General features: G+C 37.0%; 1 protein-coding gene across 2 annotated transcripts in view; it reads right to left on the bottom strand.

Moving 5' to 3' along the window:
• Positions 1-6,423: 6,423 nt before the first annotated feature.
• The window catches only part of Smc5 (structural maintenance of chromosomes 5), an 88,135-nt gene continuing 67,928 nt past the window's right edge, over positions 6,424-26,630 (bottom strand). The window contains exons 18-25 of one of the 2 annotated variants that reach the window (XM_008842750.3): positions 18,264-18,389; positions 15,067-15,111; positions 14,568-14,663; positions 13,971-14,075; positions 13,614-13,733; positions 8,666-8,845; positions 8,491-8,586; positions 6,424-7,294 (exon numbers count right to left, since the gene is read on the bottom strand). In XM_008842750.3, the coding sequence (XP_008840972.1) occupies positions 7,151-7,294; positions 8,491-8,586; positions 8,666-8,845; positions 13,614-13,733; positions 13,971-14,075; positions 14,568-14,663; positions 15,067-15,111; positions 18,264-18,389 (912 nt within the window). In that variant the 3' untranslated portion in view covers positions 6,424-7,150. The remainder of the gene's footprint in view (positions 7,295-8,490; positions 8,587-8,665; positions 8,846-13,613; positions 13,734-13,970; positions 14,076-14,567; positions 14,664-15,066; positions 15,112-18,263; positions 18,390-26,630) is intronic. The other variant, XM_008842751.3, reaches the window with a different exon arrangement.

The raw sequence follows: 26,630 nt of genomic DNA, 5'->3' as shown, positions 1-26,630 counted from the left end.
TTTTTCTCTCTTAGAAGTATGTAGAAGGCAGGGCTGTGGACAATAGTGATTATGGCTTAATAGCTTATGAGAAGACACTGTTGGAAAAATAAGTGCTTCTACACGTATGCTACAAAATTCTCAGTGGTAAATTTAACATGACCAGAAAATGAATTATGGCTCATATCTTCCTGTGTTTTCTGGCTAAGACACGTTTGTCCTCATCATCAATGGAACATAGAATCTTTGACAGTCACTGGGAATCACTGGATGATGATGCAGTCAGGAGTAATAATGGAGCCAGCAATAAATGGTACTAGGGAACTGCATAGGAAAGATAACCTGCACTGTTTTAAAACAATGCCCCCAGAGTTGTTGCATTTTAATCAGTAACACTGTTCCTTTTTCTCCTTCAGGGTAAGGTATATTATCCAGGAAGGATGTATTTGCAACAAAGCTAATTCTTGGATCTGAACAGGAAAATACCACACTAGTGAACAACAAGTATATATTTAGGTCCTACTCTAGTCTTCATGAATAAGTCTTGCCTTCAGTGGCTTTCTCACATGCTCCGCCCTTCTCCTGCCAAGTCAGCTAGTCAAATGAATCTTCCTGAGTTGAATCTCCTAGCACACAGGAGATAGATATGGGAGGATCAGGAGTTCAAGGCCAGTCCTAGCTAAGTTTGAGGTTAGCTAGGGCTATGTGAGGCTATCTCAAGAAACATCTACTTATGTCAACCATCCCTGTACTCACAAATACTCAACAATAACAAATGAAATAAAAATTTTAAAAAAGACACAACAGGTAGCACAAGCCTTTCATCCCAGCAGTTGGGAGACAGATAGGCAGTTCTCTGTGAGTTCAAGTCCAGTGTGGTTTACATAGTGAATCTGAGACCAGCAAGAGGCACACAGTGAACAGTGAAACCTTTCTTGAAGAAAAACAATATGCTGAATGTTGGCTCCTAAATTCATCAAACAAGAGCATCAAATGCTAGATAAATCCTGATAGAGTAATAGTGGGTACCTTTGATAGCCCATTCTCATTTTTAGATAGAGTAATAGTGGGTACCTTTGATAGCCCATTCTCATTTTTAGATAGGTCGGGCAAACTAAAAATTAACAAAGAAATTTCAGAGTTAAACTACACCAGAGATCAAACGGACCTAAAAACAACTATAAAATATTCCATCCACGGCCAGGTCTTTAATCCCAGCACTTGAGAGGCAGAGGCAGGGGTATCTCTGTGAGATGGAGTCCAGCCATTGTGGTCTACTTAGTGAGTTCCAGGACAGTCACCACGCCCGGCTCCGGAATACATATTCTTTTCAATAGCCCATTCTCTAAAACAAATTGCATCATAGACCACAAAGCAAACCTTTACAAATACAAAAGAAGTGAAATAATTCATCAGATCACCATGTAATAGAACTAAAGGTCAACAGAGAAACCAGACACCACGTAGACAGCTGAAGACTGAATAATACATTTTTGAATGAACAGTGGGTCACTGAAGAAAGCAAGAAGGAAATATATTCCTAGAACCAAATGAAAATGAAAGCACAACTTATCACAACCATTAGGATACAGCTAAGGCAGTTCTGAGAGGAAACTTTACAGTTGTAATTACATTAAAAATCAGAAGCATTAAGGCAGATGTGGTGGCACATGCCTTTAATCCCAGCATTCAGGAGGCAGAGGCAGGCGGACCTCTGTGAGCTCAAGGCCAGCCTGGTACACATAGTGAGTTCCAGGCCAGCTGGGGCTACAGGGAGACCTTGATTTTTTATTTTTTTGTCTTTTTGAGACAGTCTTCTGTAGCCCCAGCTGGCCTGAAAGTCATTATATAGACCAGGCTGGCCTTGAACTCACAGAGATCTACCTACTTCTGCCTCCCAAGTGCTGGGACTACAAGACATGTGCCACTATGCCCGACAAACAATCTTAAAATTCATATGGAAGCACAAAAGATTCTGAATAAACAAAGAAACCCTAAGCAGAAAGAGCAATGTAATGCTCCAGGTAGCACAATACCTGATCTCAAATTATACTACAGTATACAAAAACAGTATACAAAAATAGTAACAAAAACAGTATGGCATCTGCACAAAAGCAGACATGTAGAGGAATGGAAGAGAAGATTCAGAAATAAATCCATGGTTATATCCACTTAATTTCCAACAAAGGTGTCGAAAGTATACACTGGAAGAAAGCGTATGGTACTGGGCAAACTGGATATACATATATACAAAAATGAAACTAACAAAGACTTTAACCTAAGGCCTGAAATTTTGAAACTGTGAAGAGGAAAACTCTGGGAAATGACTTTGAGATAAAGGCACAGTTATAGACTTTCTGAAAAGGACTCCAATAGCATCGGAAACACTGACAAATGGGGCTGCATGAAATCAAAAAGTTTCTGAAGAGTGCAGAGACCGTCTACAGAATGGGAAAAAGATCTGTCAATTATACACTCATCACGGGATTAATATCAAGAAACATAAAGAACTGTACAAATGAAACACCAAGCCCCAGATCATCCAATTAATAAACAGCTAATGAACTAAATAAATAGTTCTCAAAAGAAGAAATACATATGAACTACAATACCTGAGAAAGTGTCCCACATCCTTAGCCATCAGGGAAATACAAATTAAAACTGCGGTGAGATTCTACCTAGATAGAACAGTAGAAACCAAATAACAAATGCTGTTGAGGATATGGAGAAAGAGGAACTCCTATATACTGCTGGTGGGAATGTAAACTGGTGCTCTCACTATGGAAATCAGTATGATGTTTCTTAAAAATAAAAATAGAACTACCGCATGGTGTATACCACTCCACGGTATACACCCAAAGCGCTCCAAGACAACGTACCAGAGATACCTGCACATCCATGTTTATCGCTGCACGATTCACAACAGATGAATGGATAAGGAAAATGTACATACACACATGGAATTTTGTTCAGCTAATCAGAAAAATTAAATAATGATATTTGTTCCAGGAAAAAGGAAGGAACTTAAAGTCATTAAGCTAAATTAGCCAGACTCAGAAAGACAAATACTGTATTTTATCTCATATGCAGATCCTAGATTTAAATGTGTATGTATGTGCATAAGTGTGTCTAGGTCATGAAATTAGAAAGGCAAACATGAGAGGGGAGAAGAAATCTTAAGAGGGAGAGATAGTAATGGAGAACACTGAAAACTGACTTGGAAACTGAAAGGGACACTATTTTGGGGGAGGAAAGGGGCCAGCAAGAGGAGAGTAGGGAGGTGGAGGAGGGCAGAAAAAGAACAATAAATAGGAACAAAATACAATGACATTAAGTATGAAATGCCATAGTGAAACATACTACTTTGTATGCTAACTTAAAAATCAAAAACAAGCTGGGTGTGGTGGCACATGCCTTTAATCCCAGCACTTGGGAGACAGGCAGGAGGATCTCTGAATTTGAGGCTAGCCTGGTCTACATAGCGAGTTTCAGGCCAGCTGGAGCTATAGGGAGACCTTGTCTCAAAAAGACCAAAATAAATAAATAAATAAAAATAAAAACAAAAATAAACAACAAAACAGCAGAACAGTGTTTACCAGGTAAATGGAGAGTTAGTTTTAATAGATACAAAGTTTGTTAGGATGATGAAAAATTTTTGGTAAGGCATGGTGACGATGACTGTACAATACTGTGGACATACTTCATGCCACTGAACTGTATACCTGTAAATGGCGATGAGGGCACATTTATCACTTAAAGGAGGAAATGGAAAAAAAGTCCTATCCACAATTTTTCTACTGTGAATAAAAACAAGTGCAAATTGTCAACACAGTCATCTCTTCCAAGTACGTTAACTATCAGTTATGAACTTTCTTAAAATATATGAATGACTATAAAGTGAAGGCAGATTAGCATACAGGTTAGCTCATCCAAATCACATTCAGATTTCATGAAGGTAACAAGGTGTGTGAAAATACTTGTACCTGTAATGCCTAAGACAAAGTCCTTAATTACTGACATCCTGTGAACTGACACTATTAAGAACAGAGAACCTCCACATTGACTTTGCTGTGAATTCATACACAGATGTATAGAACACAGATTTAAAGATTTAAAGTAAGGAAAAGAAGCACTATCAATGATAAAAGTTTCCCTAACGGGTTATAGATCTGAGTCTCTAAATAACTTTGTAAATTAGGTATATATTCACCTCTCCAGTGTAGAAGCAGTTGAGAGACTTATCCGTAAGCGAGTGGTCAAGTATGTCTGACTCAAGATACTTTTAGAAGGTTGCTTTGGATAATTATTTAATGTAAGAAACAGACAATATTGGCTGCCATACATGTTTTTAGAAAACATAGTGTTACAACAAAAGCAGTTATACTTGCCTTCTAGCTTGGCTTCTTTGGATGGTTTCAAGCTTTCCCTACATGTTACTGGTGCTATTGTACTGTAACTTCACTGTAAATGGACAAGAGACTAAATATTTATCTTTTGGACACAGACTGTTAAATATTCTATTATAAATGGCAAGCACTTTAAAAATTTTTGCTTTCAGTAAATCTGAAAACAAAATAACTCAGGAAGGTTCAAAGTATTAAAAAGCTCCCATTTTAAATAACCTATACCCAAAATATGAAAATATGTATTTATTACCAACAAAGTAGCATTTCAAGCAGTTTTTATCAGTTATACACATACACACACAAAACAGGATGAAATTACATTGTTCACATACTATAGGCACATGTCCAAGACAATTAGAAAGCAGCAGGAAAGCTTTCATCCTTGAAAATGAAAAACCTTTTAACAGAGATTCTCCTTAGCAAATCAACAGATTTAGTAATCAAAAATATCTGTAACCTTCAGGTTTTAAATATCACTTTATTTATCAAATCAAGCTTTTACTTAAAATTTTTACAATGAGAATGTCATTAAAAATCAACATTTGCAGAAAATATGACATTATACTATTTTTAATATATGATAAAAGTGACATAATATGGTTAATATGATAATATAGTATGATATAATAATGATATAGTAAGTTTGACTATTTTTAGTATGATAAAATGATACATAATTTATCCTTCCCAGCTCAAAATTCAATATAAAACAAAGTATTAACTTCGTTCACTAAATGCTTATAAACACAACATGGAATAATTGTTGGCATATGTAAATTGAACTGCTGATGTTATTTTTCCAATTCGATTTAATCTTCAATCTCCCTTTTGTACACCGATGATCATTTTGCAGAAATAAGATGACTGTAGTAACTCAGATAAAACAAACTACACTAAGTACATATTAGTGAAGATATTAAGGTGGAAAATCAAGTAACAGCAGAAAGGTTTGGTAATAATCTTCACTAGTATGCTACCAAGGTTTTCAATGTTTTTCTGACTTGTTCATGCTAGTAAAAATGTGGTATTAAAAATATCTTCATACTTCATGCATCAGACTTAATTTAAGAGAGGGCTCTTTTACAGGTTCTAGAAAGAAAAACACTTAAAAAATTTTGTTTGTAGCTTACGTATATGAGTGTTCTACCTATATGTAAACACAGTATGTGTGTGCAGTGCCCACGGAGGTCAGAAGGGTTTGGATCCCCTGGAACCGGAGCTGCTGACAGTTTGTTAGCCGCCATATGGGTACTAAACTTGGAAACTAAACTTGGGTCCTCTACAAGTGCTTTTAACCACTAAGCCCTTTCTCCAGCCTCATTTATAAAAGAAAATGGCAAAGTGAGAGGAAATAAACTCATGGTTCATTATTTTTTAGCCTACTAAGAATATAAATTTCAATGGCTACTTAATAATATCAAAAACTTGAACTTATTCAGTCTATTTAGGCTAGCAAGTCAAAAAAAAAAAAAAAATACCAGCACAGTTCTGGTCCAATCCACTAAAAGACATGTCTATTTTCTTGCAAGATTTAGTTTTTAAAAGAATATAATTTGTTTGCCACGTTAATTAGTATACTCAGAGAAATATAAATTATTTAATTTTTTCAAGCTGGAAGAAAAGAATTTTGATGGGATTTTCTACGATAATGAACTCAATCCACACTGTAAGGAAAGATCTATAAATTCTAAAAACATAACTAACAAATCAATGTTTTACATAGCACTGAGAAACTAAAAATATAAATTGTAGAAACTGTATATGAAATCTTAAGAAAAATCTTACCAAAAGTAATTATAAAAACGCATGTAGAAGTTTAAGATGTAAAATACAATTGACTTTAAATTGAAAAACAAATAGAACACAACCCCCCACCCCCACTACAACACATATACTTTACAAGGCTATTTAAAAACTCTTGTCTCCTGATTTTACTGTCAATGTTAGGGTTACATTTTGTATCATATAATGGCCACCTTGTGGCTTTGCAGTCCTGATACCATTTTTGAAGCCCTGTGTGTGTTTTTCCAATTCCTTGAGATATCAATAAAATTATCGTATCAAGTTTCCCAAAACTTTAAAAGGCCATAAACGGCTGTTTGCTATGAAGATAAGGTAACTTTTTTAACAGGAAGAAATGAACAGGTCTGCCATAAATTAGTATACATTAGACTAGATAGTCCTCTGTTTTTAAAAACGAAATGTAATACTGGAAGAAAACTGAGATTCTAGTTCTAGAGTTGTCTTTAGGCTATAAAAGTAATTAAAGTTACTCTGCAATTAATGCTCAGGGCTACCATGTTAAGTAAACTCTTTGGGATTGATAATTCTGTTCTACCAAACTTCTGATTTGAAAGAGTAAATAACCTTTTTTTTTGAGACAGGATCCCACTCTGCAGCCTAGGTGGTCTGGAACTTGCTAGGCAGCCCAGGTTTGTCTTGAACTCATGATCTTCCTGCCTCTACTTCTCAAGTGCTGGATAAGATGTGTGTGCCACCACACACTCTGGGGCAGTGTATACCTTTAAACAGGAGAATTCAGTACTCACAGAGCACTAAAGAGTCAAGTTCAACCAATACTGAAGACTTAATTTATACTACCAGAGACTGTTCCAGAGAGTCACTGTATTTCATCGACATTTTTATTTAAAAGCAGGTTTCCAAAAATAACCAATCTTTCTTTTTCAATAAATCTGCTTTTATTCAGTTGAGCCACATGTATAAACAGTTAAAACAAAAACCTCTGAAGTCTCCTCCCTGTCCCTTCACTGAGAAGGCTGAGTGAAGGTAATACGGCGCCGCCGTCTCTGAAAAGCCTTTAAATTCCATCGGTTTGGTTCCAGCATATGAGGACCGTTGTAAACAAACAATACTGTCATCTTTTCAGAATAAGGAAGATTTTGTAGGAGCTGTAAGGATTGAAACAAACTGCATATAATACTACTATATATTGAGAAAGGCTGTTCCAACCTGACACGTGCACAAATACATAATCCTCAGCTAACCTATGACAGCTCCCTGAGTAAGCATCTCTGAAGCCAGACCTATTGGAATTATCCAGTTGTCTGGATTCCTCTATATTTACAGGACAGCTAGGATAGACTTTCCTAAGTAGTCCCCAGAGAGAGGTATGCACTTTAATTTCTATCCAAAACACTTTCAAACAACATCTATGGTTAAGCACTATGACAGACCGGTAGTCTGAAAAACGTGCAGGGAGGTGTGGTTTATAAGCCAACCTGTTTGGTAAGCAATAGAGTAGGGGTAGATCTGACTAGTCCACTGAGATCTGCTGAGAGAAGACAAAATCCAAATAAAAACGTAGGGCCAGGCGTGGTCACACACCTTTAGTCCCAGCACTTGGAGAGGCAGGCAGATCTCTCTGAGACGGGAGGCCAGCCTGGTCTACATAGTGAGTTCCAGGCCAGCTGGAACTACATGAAGACCCTGTTTTAAAAAAAAAAATTACATCTAAGTGAGCTATCCAATGAGATTTTCATGAATAGTTGAAAAAGAAAAAAAAAAAAACTGACTTTATTAATAAACACATCTTTGAGTTTATTTACTTTATAATTTACCAACAGCACTAGACATAACAAAACAAAGTTTCCCACTGCAACAGTTTTAGATTATGAAAAAATCTCTGTGAAGGTAATTATATTTTTATCAAATTATCTGTAAGTAAAAGCTGTAGGGATACTTATTTCTTCAGAGCCAGAGTAGTGGCAGTGGTAAGGCAGACTACTATGTGACAGGACAGTCCTGTGTGGCAAAGAGAGGGCTAGAGTTCTAGGGTTTGCAGTCCTAGTCATCCTTTAGCCAAAAAAGAGCTTTTCTAGAAGGGGAATGAGTGCCAAAAACAAGAAGGAAATTTAGGTTTTAGAGCATAATGATATGCCTCCTACGTTTCTTCCTCAGATAAAGAGGTTTCTTATTATGTCACTAGAACTTTTCCCTTATATGAGTATAAATGTTACTATAATCATTTTAGCTTTCCGGAGGAGTGTTCCTGCTCATATTTACATACTGGGCCCAAATATGCCACACAATTAAGCCACTGAGGGCACCTGAGCATATGACTACTGTGAGCTTACTTACCACTTACCTTTGGTGTAATAAAGAAGTACTGAGATGTGTTTTCTTTACAGGCAGTATTTACAACCATTTCAAATACTCTTCGTTCATTGATTGGGTCCATACCCTAAACCATGATAATAATCATTACATCTGTATCTATTAGAGGATACAATAAGATCCAAATAAAAGAATAAGCATCATACCTGGTTGATTTCATCAACTACTCTGAATGGACATCTGTTAAGCTCCTGGAGCGCCATTAAGTATAACATGGTAGAAACACTTCTTTCACCTCCACTTTGATGATGAGGTGTCAATTCATGCAGTTGAGTACTACTGCGAAATTTGACTCTAATTCGAATTCCGTATTTATCATAGTCTTCCTATAAAACATTTAAAAAGTTGAAAAATGACAGTTTTTTTGTTTTGTTTTTCCTGGTTATTTCATTCAATTTCTTGAAAGCGGACTGGGTAAGTCAGATTGGATAAGAACTTAAAATTTAGTGATACTGATTTCAAACAATAAAATACTAAGCAATTACTGTCTGAAAACTTTTAAGAGCTATCCAAGTGTTTATACACACTCTCTCTCTAATATATATTACTAGACTGCAGAGATTTAGTGAGGGGTTTAGAAAGGGGGGTCCAGATATGGGAGGGAATTTAAATATGATTATAATATATGAAATTCACAAAAACATTAAATTAAAAAACTCTAAGTTAAAAGTTCAGTCAAATTTTTACCTAAAGTAATGGAGTTATTGATCTATTCTTGTTAACAATTATAAGAGCTGGTTGAAGGAAAAAACAAATAAATGGTTAATCAAAGCTTATTTAAGAATGAATTGGTTTTCTCAAGCTTTATCCACATATTACAAAGTAATTAAAAATACCAGACCAGTATAATTAACCTCCTCGGGTGTTTAATAGCCATACTTGGAGGCCTATACTAATGTAGTCACAGGGACTTAAAGGGACAATATTTTGTTGTTTGCCCTCCAAAGTCAACTAGGTCCTAGGAGACTATAGGGCATCTCTCAAAATATCCTATAACTGTGATGAGTCACCTGTCCTCTGGTTCAGGGAGGCCATGGAGACCCATGGACTCAAATCAGTGTCCAATCTACAAAGAGGAGGGTCATCACAGAGGAAAAGATTCCTTAATGCTTCCAAGCAAAGCCATGATCAGGCAAAGCCTCTGGCTTATCCTCACACAAATGGAATGCTGGGAGGCAAAATATCACTTAAAACTTATAATCACAATACAAAATATTATCTGTAAAAAATTTTTACACTCCAACCCCAACTTTAAGGTCTAATAACCACATCAATAACTAATACAACAAACCATATTGGACAGTAGGAACACTTTATCTTGAGGGTAATCAATAGCTACCTAATTGGACTTACAGCTTACTCAATGGGGGGGAAACTCGTGTGTGGTACTGTAAACCTTGCCTAATACACATGACTGGAGAGTTCATAGATCTTAAAGAAAACCCCAAGGCTGTCATATCCCTGGATAAATACACATTTTTCACTATGTATTAAATATGAATTCTTATATTTACAGACAAGTATGCCAGTCACCACTCGTTAAAAAAGCTTCTTTTGCAACAGATAGATTATTACAGAGTTCCATAACTGATCACACACAGAAATTAAGTGTCTGTGAAATGCTCAATGCTAAGTGATACATCTACAATGGAACCTCTACATCTAAGACTCACAGAACATAGTGGAACAAGGTATAGAAAGAATACTAATGCATCTCTCAAGTCTCATCAATGAAGCTCACTCATGCAACAGAGGGCAATGAACACGAAGGACCACAAATGGCCAAAGCATAGAGAATAAGAGGAGTCTGCAGAACCAAGAGGTTCTTGGACAAAACTCCTTTATTAAACTTCACACAGCCAGAGCTCAGAGACTATTGAGGAAAGAGGGCGTGGAAGTATTTTAATTACCAGGGGAGGAGGTGCATGGCCATATGAAAATAGTGTTGCAGGCCCCTGGGATCTTGCTCAAATGAACTTACAGCAATAATGTCAGCATGTATAAGACCCATGCAAACTCATGCAGACAAAAACCTGGCATAGAACTGGGGAAATGGGCAGCAGGTCCCAATATTAGTTGACAAACCAATTACAACTGGGTGAGAAATTGCTGATCTTCTTTAAAGGAGTGCTTCTAGGTAGACAAGACCCCAGTGGATGAATTTGCACTGAGAGAGGTCTGGGTACACTAATTTGATGCAATAGGCCTTAACATAAGTGAGAGAATTCATGAAAACCAGTGGTGGGGTTATGGGAGGGTGTACATGGGGCAGTGTGCATAAAGATTAATATGTTGTGTATTAAATATACAAAAATTCAATAAAAATATATTTAAGCTGGGAAAAAAATTTTTTTACACTTTTTATATATTAAATCTTTGAAATTACATGTCATCTCTTCAGAGCACAGGTCCAAGATTAAAAGAACTTCATTTAAAGAAATATAAACTTCAGCAATCACAAATGCCAAAGGATTCTGGTAGGCTTTAAAATTTTACAAATACCATTTTCAATCTGTTCACCCTTTCCCTCAAAACCCCTAACTAAATAGATGACAAAACCGTAATAATTTATGTTTTAATTCCCACACTAATTGTATCAACCATGTCATTTCTTGACGACAGGCTTACTTTATTTTATATGTATGTTACGCTTGCATGTATATAAGTGTACCCATGTCATGCAGTGCCCAGAGGCCAGAAGAGGGTGTTGGATCCCCTGGAAATGGGAGTTATGGACAGCTGATAGCTGCCATGTGTTGGGGTTCAAACTCAGGTCCCTCTGCAGGAGCAGCCAGTGCTCTTAATCACTGAGCCATCTCTCCAGCCCTTTGACTACAGCCTTTGATTGACTATTACTAGTTTTGTTTTTGGCTCTGTCACCCTTCATTTTTTGCTTTTTCTGCCCCAATCTAGCTTCTCATTAAAGAAGTCAGTTCTGGAACTGTGATTAAGGAGGGCAGAATACAGAGAGGACAAAGGCAGAGGGGTATAAGAGGGGAGAATGTCCATTACCTAGGAGCCTCATTCTAGCTAGGAGAAACACACTGAAAAGCATGAACAGACTCATTTCTACAGCAACACACTGAGAATACAAAGAGGTTGTTGAGAAGAAAGTACATCATAGAGTTATAGTACACCAAGGGGACTTCAAGAATAGGACTGCCATGGCAGGTCATGCTTCATAGGCATCACCTTTCTTAGTCCATCATATGTATACCTCACAAGGTTAAGCTGCTGATAAAAAACCCTGTAGTAGCCGGGCGTGGTGGCGCACACCTTTATCCCAGCACTCAGGAGGCAGAGGCAGGCAGATCTCTGTGAGTTCAAGGCCAGCCTGGTCTACAAAGTGAGTTCCAAGACAGCTGGGACTTCAGGGAGACCCTGTCTCAAAGAGATCCCCCTCAACACCACCCCCCCCCCCCCGCAAAAAACAACCCTGTAGTTACTTTGAGCAGGATGCTTCCAATAATTTAATTTATTTAAGATCTTAGGGTCTTGGATTAGGTATGGAGTTTGATTCTTTGCCATTTGATAGCTATGTGACCTTCAGTAAAATTAAGTTTCAGTTTATGAAGGGGTGAATAAAGTTCTTGCTTCATAGGATAGTTGTAAAGGATTACCAACAAGATAAACTTAAAAGTACCTGGTAGAAAGAAAGCACGTTAGAAATTATACATTGTACAATACATCCCCAATTCCAGTAAGGACAATGAAGGGCCCAATATCTCAAACCTTGGCCATAAAAATGAAATGGTATTTCACATTGTATGCTTCACAGTGAAAAATGAAATGCTTCACATTTCACAATGCATGCTTCACACTAAGCAGATGGAGCTGCAGGGCAAAACTAATGAGAGGAGAAACCGGACTATCTTGTTTTATATTTATGTATGTACAAAATGAAAATATGCACACATGCTAAAACACAGAATTTTAAAGATGTAAAAATTTCTTATTAACTTTCTTTTATTTAAAAGATATTTCATTGTGGAAACATTTTGACATGTACAAAGTGAGAACACAAAGACAAGTTCAGTGTACCAGCAAATACTTCTACTTCAGACCAATACCTGGTCAGCCTTCCTTCACTTCTGTCCCTATCCACTCCACTTTCTCAATTATCTGAAAGAAGCTCAGTCATCTTCGTACACATTTCTCCTTCCCTCCCTCACTTGCTATGGTGCTGGGAACTGAATCCAGATCTCAGGCATGCAGTGCATGCACTAACATTTAGCCACACCTCCAGGCTTTCTTTACACATTTTTCTTAATTGAAAATTTGTTTTATACAAAATAGCAATGCATGAAGTTGTAGTTTATTAGCACATTTCTTATATTTTCATTCTTGAATTTGTGATTAAAAAAAAAACTACTGAAACCAGGCATGCTAATGCAAGCCTGTAATCCCAGCACTTGAGAGGCTGAGGCAGTAGGGTCATGAGTTCAAGGTCATCCTTGGATACATAGTGAGTTCTAGGCCAGGGTAGACTACACGAGACCCTAACTCAACCAGAAAACGGCACCACAAAAAACCCATTGATATATTACAACTGTGTTTGTTAATTTGCTTCTGACTCTTTAAGTTGAGCAGTGGTAGGTTTATAAAGCAACATACTTATTCAACACAGCTAAATAATTATTAGCCAGACTGGCTACAGATAAAGCTAGTAAAGGTATTAGTCACTAATCAAAAATTATTAACACACTTGGGGATGGAGAGATGGCTCAACTGATTGTTAAAAGCAAGGGCTGCTCTTACAGGGGACCAGGGTTCAGTCCCCAGCACCCACATGATAGCAAACAACCACCAGTAACTCTAGTTCCAGGGGATTCCATGCCCTCTTCTGGCTTCTTCAGGTATTGCATGACATGAGTGCACTTACATGTATTTAGGCAAAAGACTCATACGCATTAAAAAAAAAAAATTCACCACACAAAGCAACCCTAATGGAATTTCATAGATGGTGTTTCTTTCCTTATAATAATTTTTTTAGTGAGCAAACTTTAATGTATATCTCTAAAGCAAATTTAAAATGTACTTTTTGCACATAATTAAAATTACTTATCATGAAATATACTCCAAAAGCAATTTTACCTCATTTTCTGTATGGAGATCAACTTCACCAGCACATTGCATGGAACTAAAAAAATTGCTGAATTTTTCATTAATTTTGTCTACTAGCTCTTTTAAGGGATTAAGCCACCTTTCTTTCACCTACAAATAAAGGCAATAAAAAAAAAAACATAATTTAAAAGCGGTATTATCCATCCTGATACAAAACTTTACAAAAACAAATTTTGTATCATAGTCAATCTGGTTATGAAAAACACATTTTTCTTTTAGGAGCATAATTAAACACAAGAGTGGAGTTGCACATTTAATTCTGTGTAGTCTGTATGTCCATATCACTGATGATAAGCATATAAGAAAAGATGAAAATTTAAACATTACCTGTGAAATGTTTTCCCTGTATTCATCGAGTTCAACTTTCTTTCCCTTTAGTTCCTCAGTTAATTGCTGTATTTCTATTTCTCTTTTTGTGTATTCTTGAACCACCTGGTAGAAAAAAAATCTTTATGATGATTCTATCAAAGGTAAAATTATATAAAAATCTGCATCAATTAAACAATTACCTGAAAACGTCAATTGTGTTACATTATTTGTATGCACCTAATTTGTATTATTGCATACTGAAAATGTTATTTTTTAAATTCTTAAAAAAAAAATACAAACTGGTGTATTTCAAGTTAACCCAACTATTCTTTTTATAAAGAAAAGGCACAGAACACTGTGTTCCTTAGGAAGAATCTATTTAAAATTCTAATAGATTCAGAATCTGGCATTTAAAGCACATTGTTCCTGCTGTCTAGCTTATTATTACCAAGAGCTCTAGTACAGTGTGGGAGGTAAGCGCTGGAGAGAACTGTGTGTGCATGCATGTATGCACGCGTGCCGTGTGTGCGTGTGTGTGTGCATGTATGTGTGCATGTGTGCTATGGGGAAGGTAGCAGTGTGGTGGCTGCAGAATAAGAACAGAGAAAGCCTTACTGAAGCATTCAATCCTGTAAAGCAGGAAGCTCTTGATCGTTCTTCAGTTAATAAAGCATCAATTTCATCCAATGTGTTTGGAAGATCTTGGAAGGCCTAAAGAAAAAACAATAATCTATCACTAGAAATAATATAGTGAAGTTTTATTCAAATCATTAAAACTAATTTGCTACATATCTACTATCTGATTAATAGCATGCTAGCACACATACAAAGGAATCATAAACAAGGTCTTTTGCCTTTAAAAAGCTTACACTTTAACAAAATGTATACACTGGATAATACTTTATGGCAATGTATTGATGTTGAGTACTAAAATAAGCAGTACATATCATATAGGCTTTGGAATTTAGAGATAAGGAAGTGTCAGTTCATGCTACAGGAGAATTAAGAGAATTCAAAAGCCTAGACTTCATCTCTGGGTCTTAAAGCAAATGGCTAGGGAAAAGCAACGTAAAAAGGAGATACGAGTTTGGAAAAAAGAATGAGTACTGCATACCATGGGGGGTGTGGAGTTGTGTCCATTTGGAATGGTGGGTACTTGCTGAATTGGTAGAATGGGTCCAGAATATGTGGGGCATTGAAAGAGAGCAAGAAGTTAGAACTTTATACTGTACTTACGAAGAACTACAAAAGCATCCTTAGAATCCAATTATTCCGACAGAACTTCATCGAGACTATCTTCTGAATCCGTGCCATATAAGAACACAATAGAACAGATACTTCCCTATAAGGGGAGGCATGCAGTACATTGTTTTGCCTAGCACAACCTACTAAGTCCACTAACAGGTATAAAATGAATCTGAAACCCTAAAAATTTGATGAGTTGTATTAATCTGGTAACCTCCCTGGTATCTTTTTTTTATCTTTCAGAGTGTAGTTCGGTTTGTATATAAACCTTAAGTATTTGTTATGTACACCTGCTGCATCTTTGACTTGTTCCCTGAGGTGTGAGCTTATGTTTCCAACACTTTCTTGGTATCGTTAAGTTTATGATAGTGAAACACAATTCCCATCTCATCCACCTTCCCTACCTTACCATTGTAAGTGATCTTTTCTCCTTAGTAAATAGCTTCACTGTTTGTCCAGGTAAAAAACTTAGGTCTTCTCTCTTCCCCCGCTCTCATACCCATCAATAACATAAAATGTCTCTCCCCACTGCTATGGCTCTAATCTACGCCACTATAATCTCTTCCCTGGTCCAAAACAACCCTCCAAGTGGTCTCCTTGTTCCTTTTCTTATATTTCTACTCTTCATATGGCAGTTGGTTAAGAGTTTTCATTTATAAACTGAACTTAGTAACTCTTGTGTTTAAAATTCTTCAGTGGCCAGGAGTGGTGGCACATGCCTTTAATTCCAGCATTCAGGAGCCAGAGGCATGCTAATGATCTCTGTGAGTTCCAGGCCAGCTGGGCCTACAGGGACACTCTGTCTCAAACAAAACAAACAAAATCCTCCAGTGAGTTCTATGTTAAAAAGAATACAACTCAGGGTTGGGAATATACCTTAGTGGCTTTGTGGAGTCTATTAAGGCCCTATGCAATCTGGCTTCCTCTCGGCTTGGTCAATAATTTTTTAACCCTCTCATGATTCCTTCTATTCTGATTCTGATACATGCCAAATACAATTCCTTCTCAGGGGCTTTGAATGTGTTGATTTCTCTGCTTGGGATACTTTATATCCCTACTTGACTGATTTCTTCTCTTCATTTAGGATTTATCCAAACTAGTACCTATTTCTCAAAGGAACCATCCCCTAACCAGCTACCTACCCCCTCCCCACTTTATTCCTTATGTTTATTTTTCTTCTTAGCATCTCTTGCTGCCTGACCTTATCTATTTGCCTTTTGATTTTGTTTGCTCTATTCTCAAGATCAGAGAACAAGTTTCACTGGAGAAAGAAGCATGTCTGTCCTATTTAATATTTGTACATGTCAACCAATCAATTTCTTTTTCTTTTCTTTTTTTTTTTTTTTGGTCTTTTTGAGACAGGGTCTACTAGCCCCAGCTGGCCTGGAACTCACTATGTGGACCAAGCTGGTCTCGAACTCACAGAGAGCCACCTGCCTCTGCCTCCCGAGTGCTGGGATTAAAGGAGTGCGCCAGCATGTTCAGCTAACCAATCAATTTCTTAATGAATATATGCAAGTGCCAACATGCCCAGCCCCCACACCAAAAGTGTAAATTGGGACAAATCAGGATATTTCTAAACGAAAAAAAAAAAAAAAAATCAAGCCAGGCATGGTGGCACACACCTTTAGTCCCAGCACTTGGGAGGCAGAGGCAGGTGGATCTTTGTGAGTTCTAGGCCAGCCTGGTCTACATGATGAATTCCAGGACAGCTGGGACTACAGGGAGACCCTATCTCAAAAAAAACCAAAAAAAAAAAAAAAAAATCAGTGTACGTATTACACTAATATTTACTTTATGAAGATGCAATATGTTGTACAGAAGGTCTAGTATTATCTTTTGAAATAAACTTCTCAACTAGTTTTGCAAATTTCTACTGAATTCTTTTTTTACCCCTGGTCTTTTTGAGTCAGGGTCTCCCCATAGCCCCAGCTGGCCTGGAACTTACTATGTAGACAAGGATGGCTTCAATCTTACAGAGATTTACTTGCTTGCCTCTGATTCCCAAGTAATGGGATGAAAGGCCATGTACTACCACACCCAGCTTCCAATGAATTCTTATTATAAACCAATCAAATCCATGCTCTGTGGGCTCTGTGTCTGATACCATAAAATAAAATGTTTGAGGATCTGACAATTAAAATCCACAGTAGTCTTTTTTTTTTTTCCAGCTCTGTTTATATCTTTAGTGGACATTTCATCATCTATTAAAATTGACATTATTTTTTTGTTTTTTTTTGAGACAGGGTCTCCCTGCAGTCCCAGCTGGTCCACATCACACCATGTAATTCAGGCTGGCTTCCAACTCACAGAGATCCATCTGTCTCTGCCTTCCAAGTGCTAAGATCAAAGGTGTCTACCACCATGCCCAGCTAAACTGATACATTGAAAACTAAGAATAAAAAAGGTGCATAAATACCATTATTTAAATATACATGTTATAGATTTATGTTGATGACACTTTGACTAGGATGTAAAGAAGGATTCCCTCTTTGGATAACCTAGGGACACCAACACAGAGTGAGTGGATGTCAGCTGAAGGGCAGCACTTCTTAGCTTCACTAGTGACATGTCAGCCTATAAAATATAGCTTAAAGAAAGTGTCAGCTCTAAGATTCAGCACCCCATGAATTCTAATCAAATACCTCAATTCTAGGGAAACACTTTTAGTTTGTCTTTGTGTTTTCTACATATCACCCCTACTTACTGTTTCTTAAATACAAATTACTATTTTCCATGAAAAACTATAATTTATGTTTCCAAGAATATTTCATACTCCCAACTACACAACTTACAGATAGTTTAGTTTAAGGGGGAAAGGCCCACTTTTATTGTAAGAAAGAATGTTATGTTTTAATTTTGAAGGTAATTCTTATGTTTTAAGAATTTTAATACTTAGCAAAGACTGGTGACTAGATCTGAGGAAATGTTAAGCAAAATTACTTTATGTACAAGACATACAGTTCAAAACTGGGGAAAAGCATTATTTTTAAATAGCACTTCATGTTTTTCATGTCCTATTGCTATGCTTGGGACAAACGGAGCATTGTATACTTTTATACTTACTGTCTGATATTCTTGAGGAACAGGTTGCTCTGCACTCAGGTTACATACTTGCCTTGCTCTCTTCATAAGTTCCTTGCATTTCTGCAACAACCTTTGTCTATTTTCATCCAAATCCACAAAGTGTTGCTTTTATGAGAAGATAAAAGTAAATATTTTTGAAACTTGTTACCACTAAATTGGAAGCTTATTATATTAAACTATCATATATTCAATAAAATTATTGAATTCTGATTATAATAACCATATCACTTAAACCATATCTCAAAGGCTGCTTGTGTTATGAAGGTAAAATTTTAAATTAAAATTTAAAATACATCCATCAGAACATTAACAACTCAGCATTTCTCAAACATATAATAGTTCTAAAACTTACCTCCTGAATGTTTAATGAGATCTGCAGTATGTAGTACATAGGCTTTATATAAGAAAACAGCACTCAAATGAAAACTTTTAAATGAGATAGCTTTTCAAGTGTCTTTTATCTATTATTCATGAATTTAATTCTTTCACCATATAATGAAAGAAATGTACAAGATGCCAATATACTCTGTATTAAGCACTGCAAGGCCAATATGCAGAAAGACACACAGAATCACAACAAAAGAGGCACTTATTTACTTAATGCTTTTGTGTGTTATGTCCTTGGCTAGGTGCTTCTCATACACTGCGTGCGTGCGTGTGTATGTGTATGTGTATTAAAGCAGGGTCTCATGTAGCCCAGGCTGGCTTCAAACTTGTTATGTAGTCAAGTCTGCCTTTGAATTCCTGTTCCTCCTGCTTCTGTTTCCGAAGTATGGGGATTACAGTCATGCACCCCTATGCCCAGATTTTGCATCTTATTTTTCATAACACTGCAAAGTAACATTATTCTCATTACATGCTTTAAAAAGAATTAAACTTGTTTAAGCTTACACATTTAGTCAGAGGTTGTCACAATTCACATTCATGCCTGCCTATTAGAGCCCCCTTTTATTATTATTATTTATTTATTTTAATATTTTGTGTATGAATGTTTTGCCTGCATGAATGTAAGTGCACCCATGTCATGCAATGCCCACGGAAGCCAGAAGAGAGGCCCTGGATCCCCTGGATCATATTGCAGTTCTTAACTACAACATGGGTGCTGGAACTGAAGCTTGATCCTCTGAAGTGCGTCCAGTGCTCTTAACCACTGAGAAATCTCTCCTCCTTTGAGATAGGGTCTCATGCAGCCCAGGAGCTATGTAGCTGGATTGGCCTTGGAACCTCTGATCTTCCTACCTTCCAAGTGCTGGGGTTACAGTCATGAGTAACCATGCCGCTCTATAGGACACATGTTCTTTTCATTACAATATAATGCTTCTCAGTAGGAGCTGTCTGGAAAGAGTACATAAGTAGGGAAGGGAATGTAGGAAGGCCAGAGTGGTCACAGAAGCTGTGCCAACCCTACAGTTTTAAAGGAGAAAAGTTACTAAAGAAGCAACTGCCAAGGATAAATGATTATGCATCTAATGGCACAGAAGTCTCAAAGATGTGCTTATTTAGGGGACAAGTAACCTAATACGGCTGGAGGAGAGAGAGCCACACATGTTCTCTCTTCTTTTAGGTATGGCTGAGAGGCATTAAGAAAATTGTCCAAGGTTACAGAAATAGTGGTGATCAGGTTTCTAAGAAAGAAAACAGGATTATTTTACTCTCTGTACTAAACTTTAAACTACAGTCTGCTAGGAGGTTGATGCCCTAGCCACATCCCAAGTCTGGTTAACATCTGTGAGAATAAGACTTGGACAGCTGTATCATTAACAAGGTCTTTGGGTGATTTATGAACACAAATTTGACAGTAAGTAAACTGAAGCAAAATAGTAGTTATGAAAAGTAAAAGGATATATACTGGATTGAACTAAAAATAAAAGCAAGCCTGCCTTTATAATAACCACGTAGTTTGTTTTCTTTGAATAAATTTTCTATAGCCTGAGAAAAATAAAAGAAATATTCAAGACTCCCATTTACCCTACTTTGCTCTCAAAGGGTAAGTGTTCTCAGGCAATGTAAAACAAGGGACATCTGGGTAGGAACTAAACACTCCTAATGACTTTTATTCCTGTCTCCTGTTCCTCTGGACTTTGCTAAAATGAAGTAGTAGGGCATTACAGGAATAGAAATATCACTGAGCTGATTATCTGAAGCTCTGGACTGAGAACAAAACCCCTTTAATACTTTCTGCTTGGTGACATATGTTTAATAAAATCTTTATCTGAAAAAACCTTTTTTCTATACATATTTGTTTGTGATAATATCTCTTCACATAGCCCTGTTCGTTTTAAACCACAATTCTTGAGTTTTGTTGGGGGGAGGTAGACAGAAAAAAGGGATATACAATTATATAAGATAAACCTATAAAGTCAAGCTAATGAGAAGTCTTTAGATTCCTGCTTTGAGTTCAGCCTTAAACAGCTGAGAATAGAAAATAACGCATTTCTTTAAGGCAGGAGGAGAAAAATCGCAAAATTTACAAAATAACTATTAACATTTCAGAAGACTACTTTGTAAGTATATAGCCAGAAGAAATGAGCATTAGTTTTTCTCTGAAATTCTTTCTAAAGAAAGTTCAGGTGTCAGAAAAGTTGTACAGAAATACCTTGACATTAAATAAGGAAAAGCTTTTCTAAGAAGGCCCTCTTGTGGAAGAAAAAATTACTCACAGTTTTTGTTTTATTTAACAACTGATTAAAGTAAGATTCAAACAAAATAAAAAATCACTTTCAGAATTACACCTAAATTCTAAGTAGAATGACATTTTACTAAAACACTAACTATAAATGAACATATTTCTTAATTTTTCAGCATGGGGACTGTTGGGAGTATTCCTATACCCTCAGCTCCAACTTAACTGACTTCTAATTCAAATGCTATGTCTTAGATAACAGAACACGTATTTTAAAATACAGAAACTTAATCTTTTTCTTAAATGCCAACTTGAAATGTTGCTAGTAAATTGAAATTTAAAAAACAGTATGAGGCAGAGGCAGGCGGATCTCTGTGAGTTCAAGGCCTGCCTGGTCTACATAGTGAGTTCCAGGCCAGCTGGGGCTGCAGGGGGACCCTTGTCTCAAAAAAGACCAAAAAAAAGCATCTAAGCTGACTTTATAATACACAAGATTGTAATTTTAGATTTTTCTAATCTTATAACAATGAGATAGCGGCAATACAGCCTGAGCATCACTATCAACAATCTGAGTTTCCAATCTCAAACGCTGACATGATACCACAAGTGGCTGTATATATGTGTACATGAAACATAAATGTGATTTGTGTTTTGCCTTCAATCCCTAATCAATTTCATTATGTTTAATCCAAATCTCCAAAATCTGAAATGAGAAATATTTCTGGGCACAAACATTTTCAGATAAGAGATGCTTAAAATTATAACAGCATTTTAAAAAAGAATTGTGTACAATACACAAGCTATATGTATGTTAAAAAAAAAAGAAAATCCTCCGACATTCTTTTTGTTGTTGTTTGGTTTGGTTTTTTGTGGGGAGGTTTGCACGTAGGTAGAAAAGAGAAGGTTGGGTAAAATGCACAGAATTCCTAAATTTAGTATTAGACTGAAGAAACCAACTATATTAACCATTTCTAATTCTTATTTTTTTTGGTCTTTTTTGAGACAGGGTCTCCCTGTAGCCTCAGCTGACCTGGAACTCACTATGTAGACCAGGCTGGCCTCGAACTCACAGAGATTCGCTTGCTTCTGCCTCCCAAGTGCTGGGATTAAAGGTGTGTGCCACCACGCCCAGCTTTCTAATTCTTACAACTAATATTAATATAAGTTCATACTTTTAAAACAAACACAACTCCTTCTGGCAGCACACTATCTTTAAAACCTATTCTCCCTCTCTCATGCTAATTCTTTCTCTGTCTCTTTTTTGGTGCTGAGGACTGGACCTAGGGCCATGTGAGTGCTAGGCACCTGGCTCTACAATTGGGCTCTATCTTGAGGAATTTTTTCTTTTCTTTTTTTTTTTTTTTTTTTTTAACTTTCTTAAAATTCTGAGACAGGTTCTTACTATGTGGCTCAGAGGCTGACCCTGAACTTGCTTTGTAGCCCAGGCTGGTTCGCACTCATGATCCTTCTGTTACAACCTCTCAAATAGCAGGGTTTTATAGGACTCTCCTGCAAAGCCCAGCCTACAGAACTATCTTTAACACTGTAAAAACCAAACTTATTAGGGTAAGATTCATAAGGCTGAACTGTGTGGATGTCATATTCAGTCAGCTACCTTTGATGTAAAAGCATGTTTCAATATATATATGGCTTAAAAAATAAACATCAGAACTGGCAAAATGACTCAGCATGTAAAGGTGTTTGCTACCAAGCCTGATGACCTGAGTTTGATGCCTGGGATCCACAAAATAGTAAAAGAGAAGTGACTTTCACAAGTTTTCTTCTGATTTCCACATGTGTGTCATGGCACATGTATGTTCCTCCTACTACCCTCCCCTAGTACAAAAAACAAAACAAAAATTAAACATCAGCTATATTCTTAAAAATTTTTTCTTTATGATGCTATACTAAGCACCATGATGTACATTAAAATGATTATCACAATACCCCCGCAAGCTAGGCAGTTATCCTATGCATAGCTGCTGATAATGATGTAATAATGCAGCCCAGAGTGCTTAGGAAACCTAATCACTGTCAAGAATAACAGAAATCTGTGACCTGTGAATTCAGTCATCTTAGTAATTTGTCCTTGAAAACATTCCAGAAGGTTGTGACACTGTCCCTTTCTTTATCCCTATTCTCTCCAATCTTCTATTGATCTGGAATCTACTATGCTATTTGAGAAAGTATCAAATCCCAGCTATCCACAGGAACCCTCATGAATATAACCCATACTGAAATTCTTGTCAACCTGTTTTACTATATTAACATGGTAAATTACAGTGATGAATTTTTAAATGCTAAACCAATCTTGTACCTCTGGATAAAATTCACTTGGTGTATTAGTAACTGTTCTCATTACTATGATCAAATTCCTGACAAAAAGTAACTTGGGAGAGTTTATTTTGCCTCAAAGATCAGAGGAATGCAGCCCATCATGGTAGGGAAGGTATGGTAACAGGTACAATTTGGTCTGCGGAGTCAACCCAGCAGCAAAGGGGAATATGCTAGTGCTCAGCGAGCTTCCTCCTTTCCTTCTTTTTATTCAGTCTAGAAGCCTGGTCAACAGGATGGTGCTACCTATACTCCCTTCTTAAAGCTATCTAGAAATGCCCTCAAAGATATGCCAAGAGGTGTGTCTTTTTGTTTTGACAGGGTCTCCCTAGTCCCAGCCTGCCTGGAACTCACCATGTGGACCAGGATGGCCTCCATCTCACAGAAATCTACCTACCTCTGCCTCTGGAGGAAAAAGTGTGTCTCTTGTATGATTCAAAATCCAGTCATGTTAACAATGAAGATTAACAATCACAAACCTACCCCTCATCTACCTAATGCCAAAGCACATCACATTTAATAACATTACACCCTTGGTCCTCAAAGACTAACGGCCATCTCATAATACAGAATACATTTAGTTCATCCGTATGAGTTCCCCAAATCTTAACAGTTATCATACTGTTTAAAAGTCCAAAGTCTTTGGGATCAGGGAGCTACTTCAGCTGGTAAAGTGTTTGTCACACAAACAGGAGGACCTGAGTTAGCCTAATTGGTGAGCTCAAGGCCAGTGAGAAGCCTGGTCTCAAAAATCAAGGTGGATGGTATCCAAAGAAAAATATCCAAGGTTGATCTCTGGCCTACACACACAGACACACAAAAAGTCCAAAGTCTCTTCTGAGACTCAAAGCAGTGTCTTGACTGAGTCTCTATAAAAGAAAAAAACCGTGATAGGACTAGAAATGGCTCAGCAGTTAAGGGCACTTGTTGCTCTTACAGAGGACTAGGGTTTGGTTCCCCAAACTCATAAGGCAGTTTTGTGTGTGTGTATGTGTGTGCAATACATGATGATGTTTATGTGTGCATGCATGTGTAGAGGTCATGGGTATATTTCTCTATCACTCTCCAACTTATTTTGTCAGACAAGGTCTCTCAACTAGAGCTCAGTTTCAGCTAGACTGGCTGGTCAGTGACCCACAGGGATTCACTGGTCTCTACACCCCGGGCACTTGGGGTGATACACAAATGCCTGGCATTTTACATGGGTGCAGGGGATCTAAATTAGGCTCTCATGATTGCATGGCAAGCACCTTGCCCACTAATCATCTACCCAGCTCATTTCTTGCTTTCTTGTAATTCTTGTAAACTATAGTTTTAAATCTATGGTTCTCTACTGGAGTAACTGTTCTCTAGGGTGTATGCGGCAAAGTGTTCAGGTATTGTTGATAACCACTACTGGTGTGTTATTATTGGTACCTATCAGGTAGAGCTGTCAGTGGTACTGCTAAATAGCCTATAATGCAGAAGATAATGTCTCTCACAGAAAGAATTACCCAATACAAAACACCCATAATGCTGAGAAGGCTTACACTGACTGAAATTTGATTATTTCACATAATCTGTTCTTTAAGTGGTACCGTGTCACTGGATACTTGTAAATACTGACTTTCTGTGATGTTAGTAGCTAACATAGCATACTACCTGATCAGCAGCTGCAAAGTAGTAATACTCCAATTTCTTCAAGTCTTAGGATACTTTTATAAAGAGGAACCTCCATTTATTTCTAGACCCCAATTAGAGTTCACATAAGAAACGGAAGATGAATGCGAAATTCTCTAGAATTTTTCAAAAATAATAAGCTGTTTTTCCGAAATACCCTCTGGAGGGATCAGTATTATTTTTTGGTATCATTTTAACTTTGAGGGTTTAGACATGTGGGTATGTTTCCATTTATTACCCTATCACCTACGGTCACAAAGTCTTCACTTAGGTTCCTCAGTTATACAATTAAGTCATTTCAGATTACTTATTTTCACTCCCGGGTATGTCAAAATGTTCAAGGTCTACTTAAGATTACTTACACATACATTTCTCTTCCTGGATCTGGAGTCAGTCACTTTCTCCAATGAGCCATTTTAGTACAAAATATTAGCGAGCATGTATATAGAATGAGTAAACTTTTGGTTTGCTTTAGAATTTTTAAATTTCTTTTTGAGACATGGTACACTACACAGCTCAGAGTGCTTTCAAACTGACTCGGTCTCCTGAGCATCAGCATTAAAGCTCTGTGCAACCATGCTGGGCTTGGTTTTTTTCTCCAGTTTACAGAAAATATGCGAACTTGTTCTGATTATTTCCAACTCAAAATCTATCATCCATCCATCCATCCATCCATCCATCCATCCATCTATCTATCTATCTATCTATCATTCTTTTTGATATAGAGTCCCTGTAGCCCCAGCTGGCCTGGAACTTACTATGTAGACCAGGATGCTCTTGAACTCACAGAGAGCTGCCTGCCTCTTTCTCCTGAGTCCTGGGATTAAAGGCATGTGTTACCACACCTGGCTAGTTTTTTACTGTTTAATTTTCTTACTGTACATCTAAGTCTTTTAGGCTAAAAATGCTAAAGGCATCATTTATTTCCCCCTTTTAATGGTGGTGGTGGGATGTCTCACTATGTTGCAATGGTTAGCCTTGAACTCTCAGAGATCCTCCTGCTTCTGCCTTCCGAGTGCTGGGATTAAAGATGTACACTCACCATGCCTAGTATTTCCTCATATTTTAAAAAGAATAACACCACAAATGTTACTAACAGCTTAACTGTTAAAAACAATATAAGAGTTTCTGAAATTATTTTTGTGTTTCAAATCAAATTTTTGTGTTAAACCATCTAGAATAATTTTTTCTTTGCTAATTTAAAACAAAGATGTGTTTGTTTCATTTTGCTCTTGCTGTTTCTCTTGAAGAAAAATTAATTTTGTTCATACGTTATTCCAAAGTAGAAAAAAACCGTAAGAATTTAAATGAATATAGCTTTTAACCCAATCTTCTATGTCCAAGAACAATTAAAAGAAACGGTGCTAGCTAGCAGTGCTATTGTTCAATAAGCATACAGGCACAGCCCTCCCAGGCTCTTTGAAAGTAGTAAAAGACTGTATGCCTTTGCCCCTTTCTATTTTCATTTAGTAATATAGAAAGTGCTAATAACTTCCTAAAGGTATACTGAAATAGTAAGATTTTAGTTTCTAGCCATTTATTTTATTTTTTAAATTTTCTCTCTCTCTCTTTTTTTTTTTTTTTAATGTGTATGTGTGTACTGCCTGCGTGTAGGTAAGGGCACCCGTGTCCAGCAATGCCCGTGGAGGTCAAAAGAGGCTGTCAGATCCCCTGGACTGGAGTTATGAACAGTTGTTAGCTGCCATGTGGATGCTGGGATTCAAACCCTG

Source organism: Nannospalax galili, unplaced genomic scaffold (assembly GCF_000622305.1).
Source record: "Nannospalax galili isolate Female #2095 unplaced genomic scaffold, S.galili_v1.0 scaffold761, whole genome shotgun sequence".
Taxonomy (NCBI): domain Eukaryota; kingdom Metazoa; phylum Chordata; class Mammalia; order Rodentia; family Spalacidae; genus Nannospalax; species Nannospalax galili.
The sequence above is the reverse complement of the archived record's forward strand: the minus strand, read 5'-3'. Positions and strand labels throughout refer to the sequence as shown.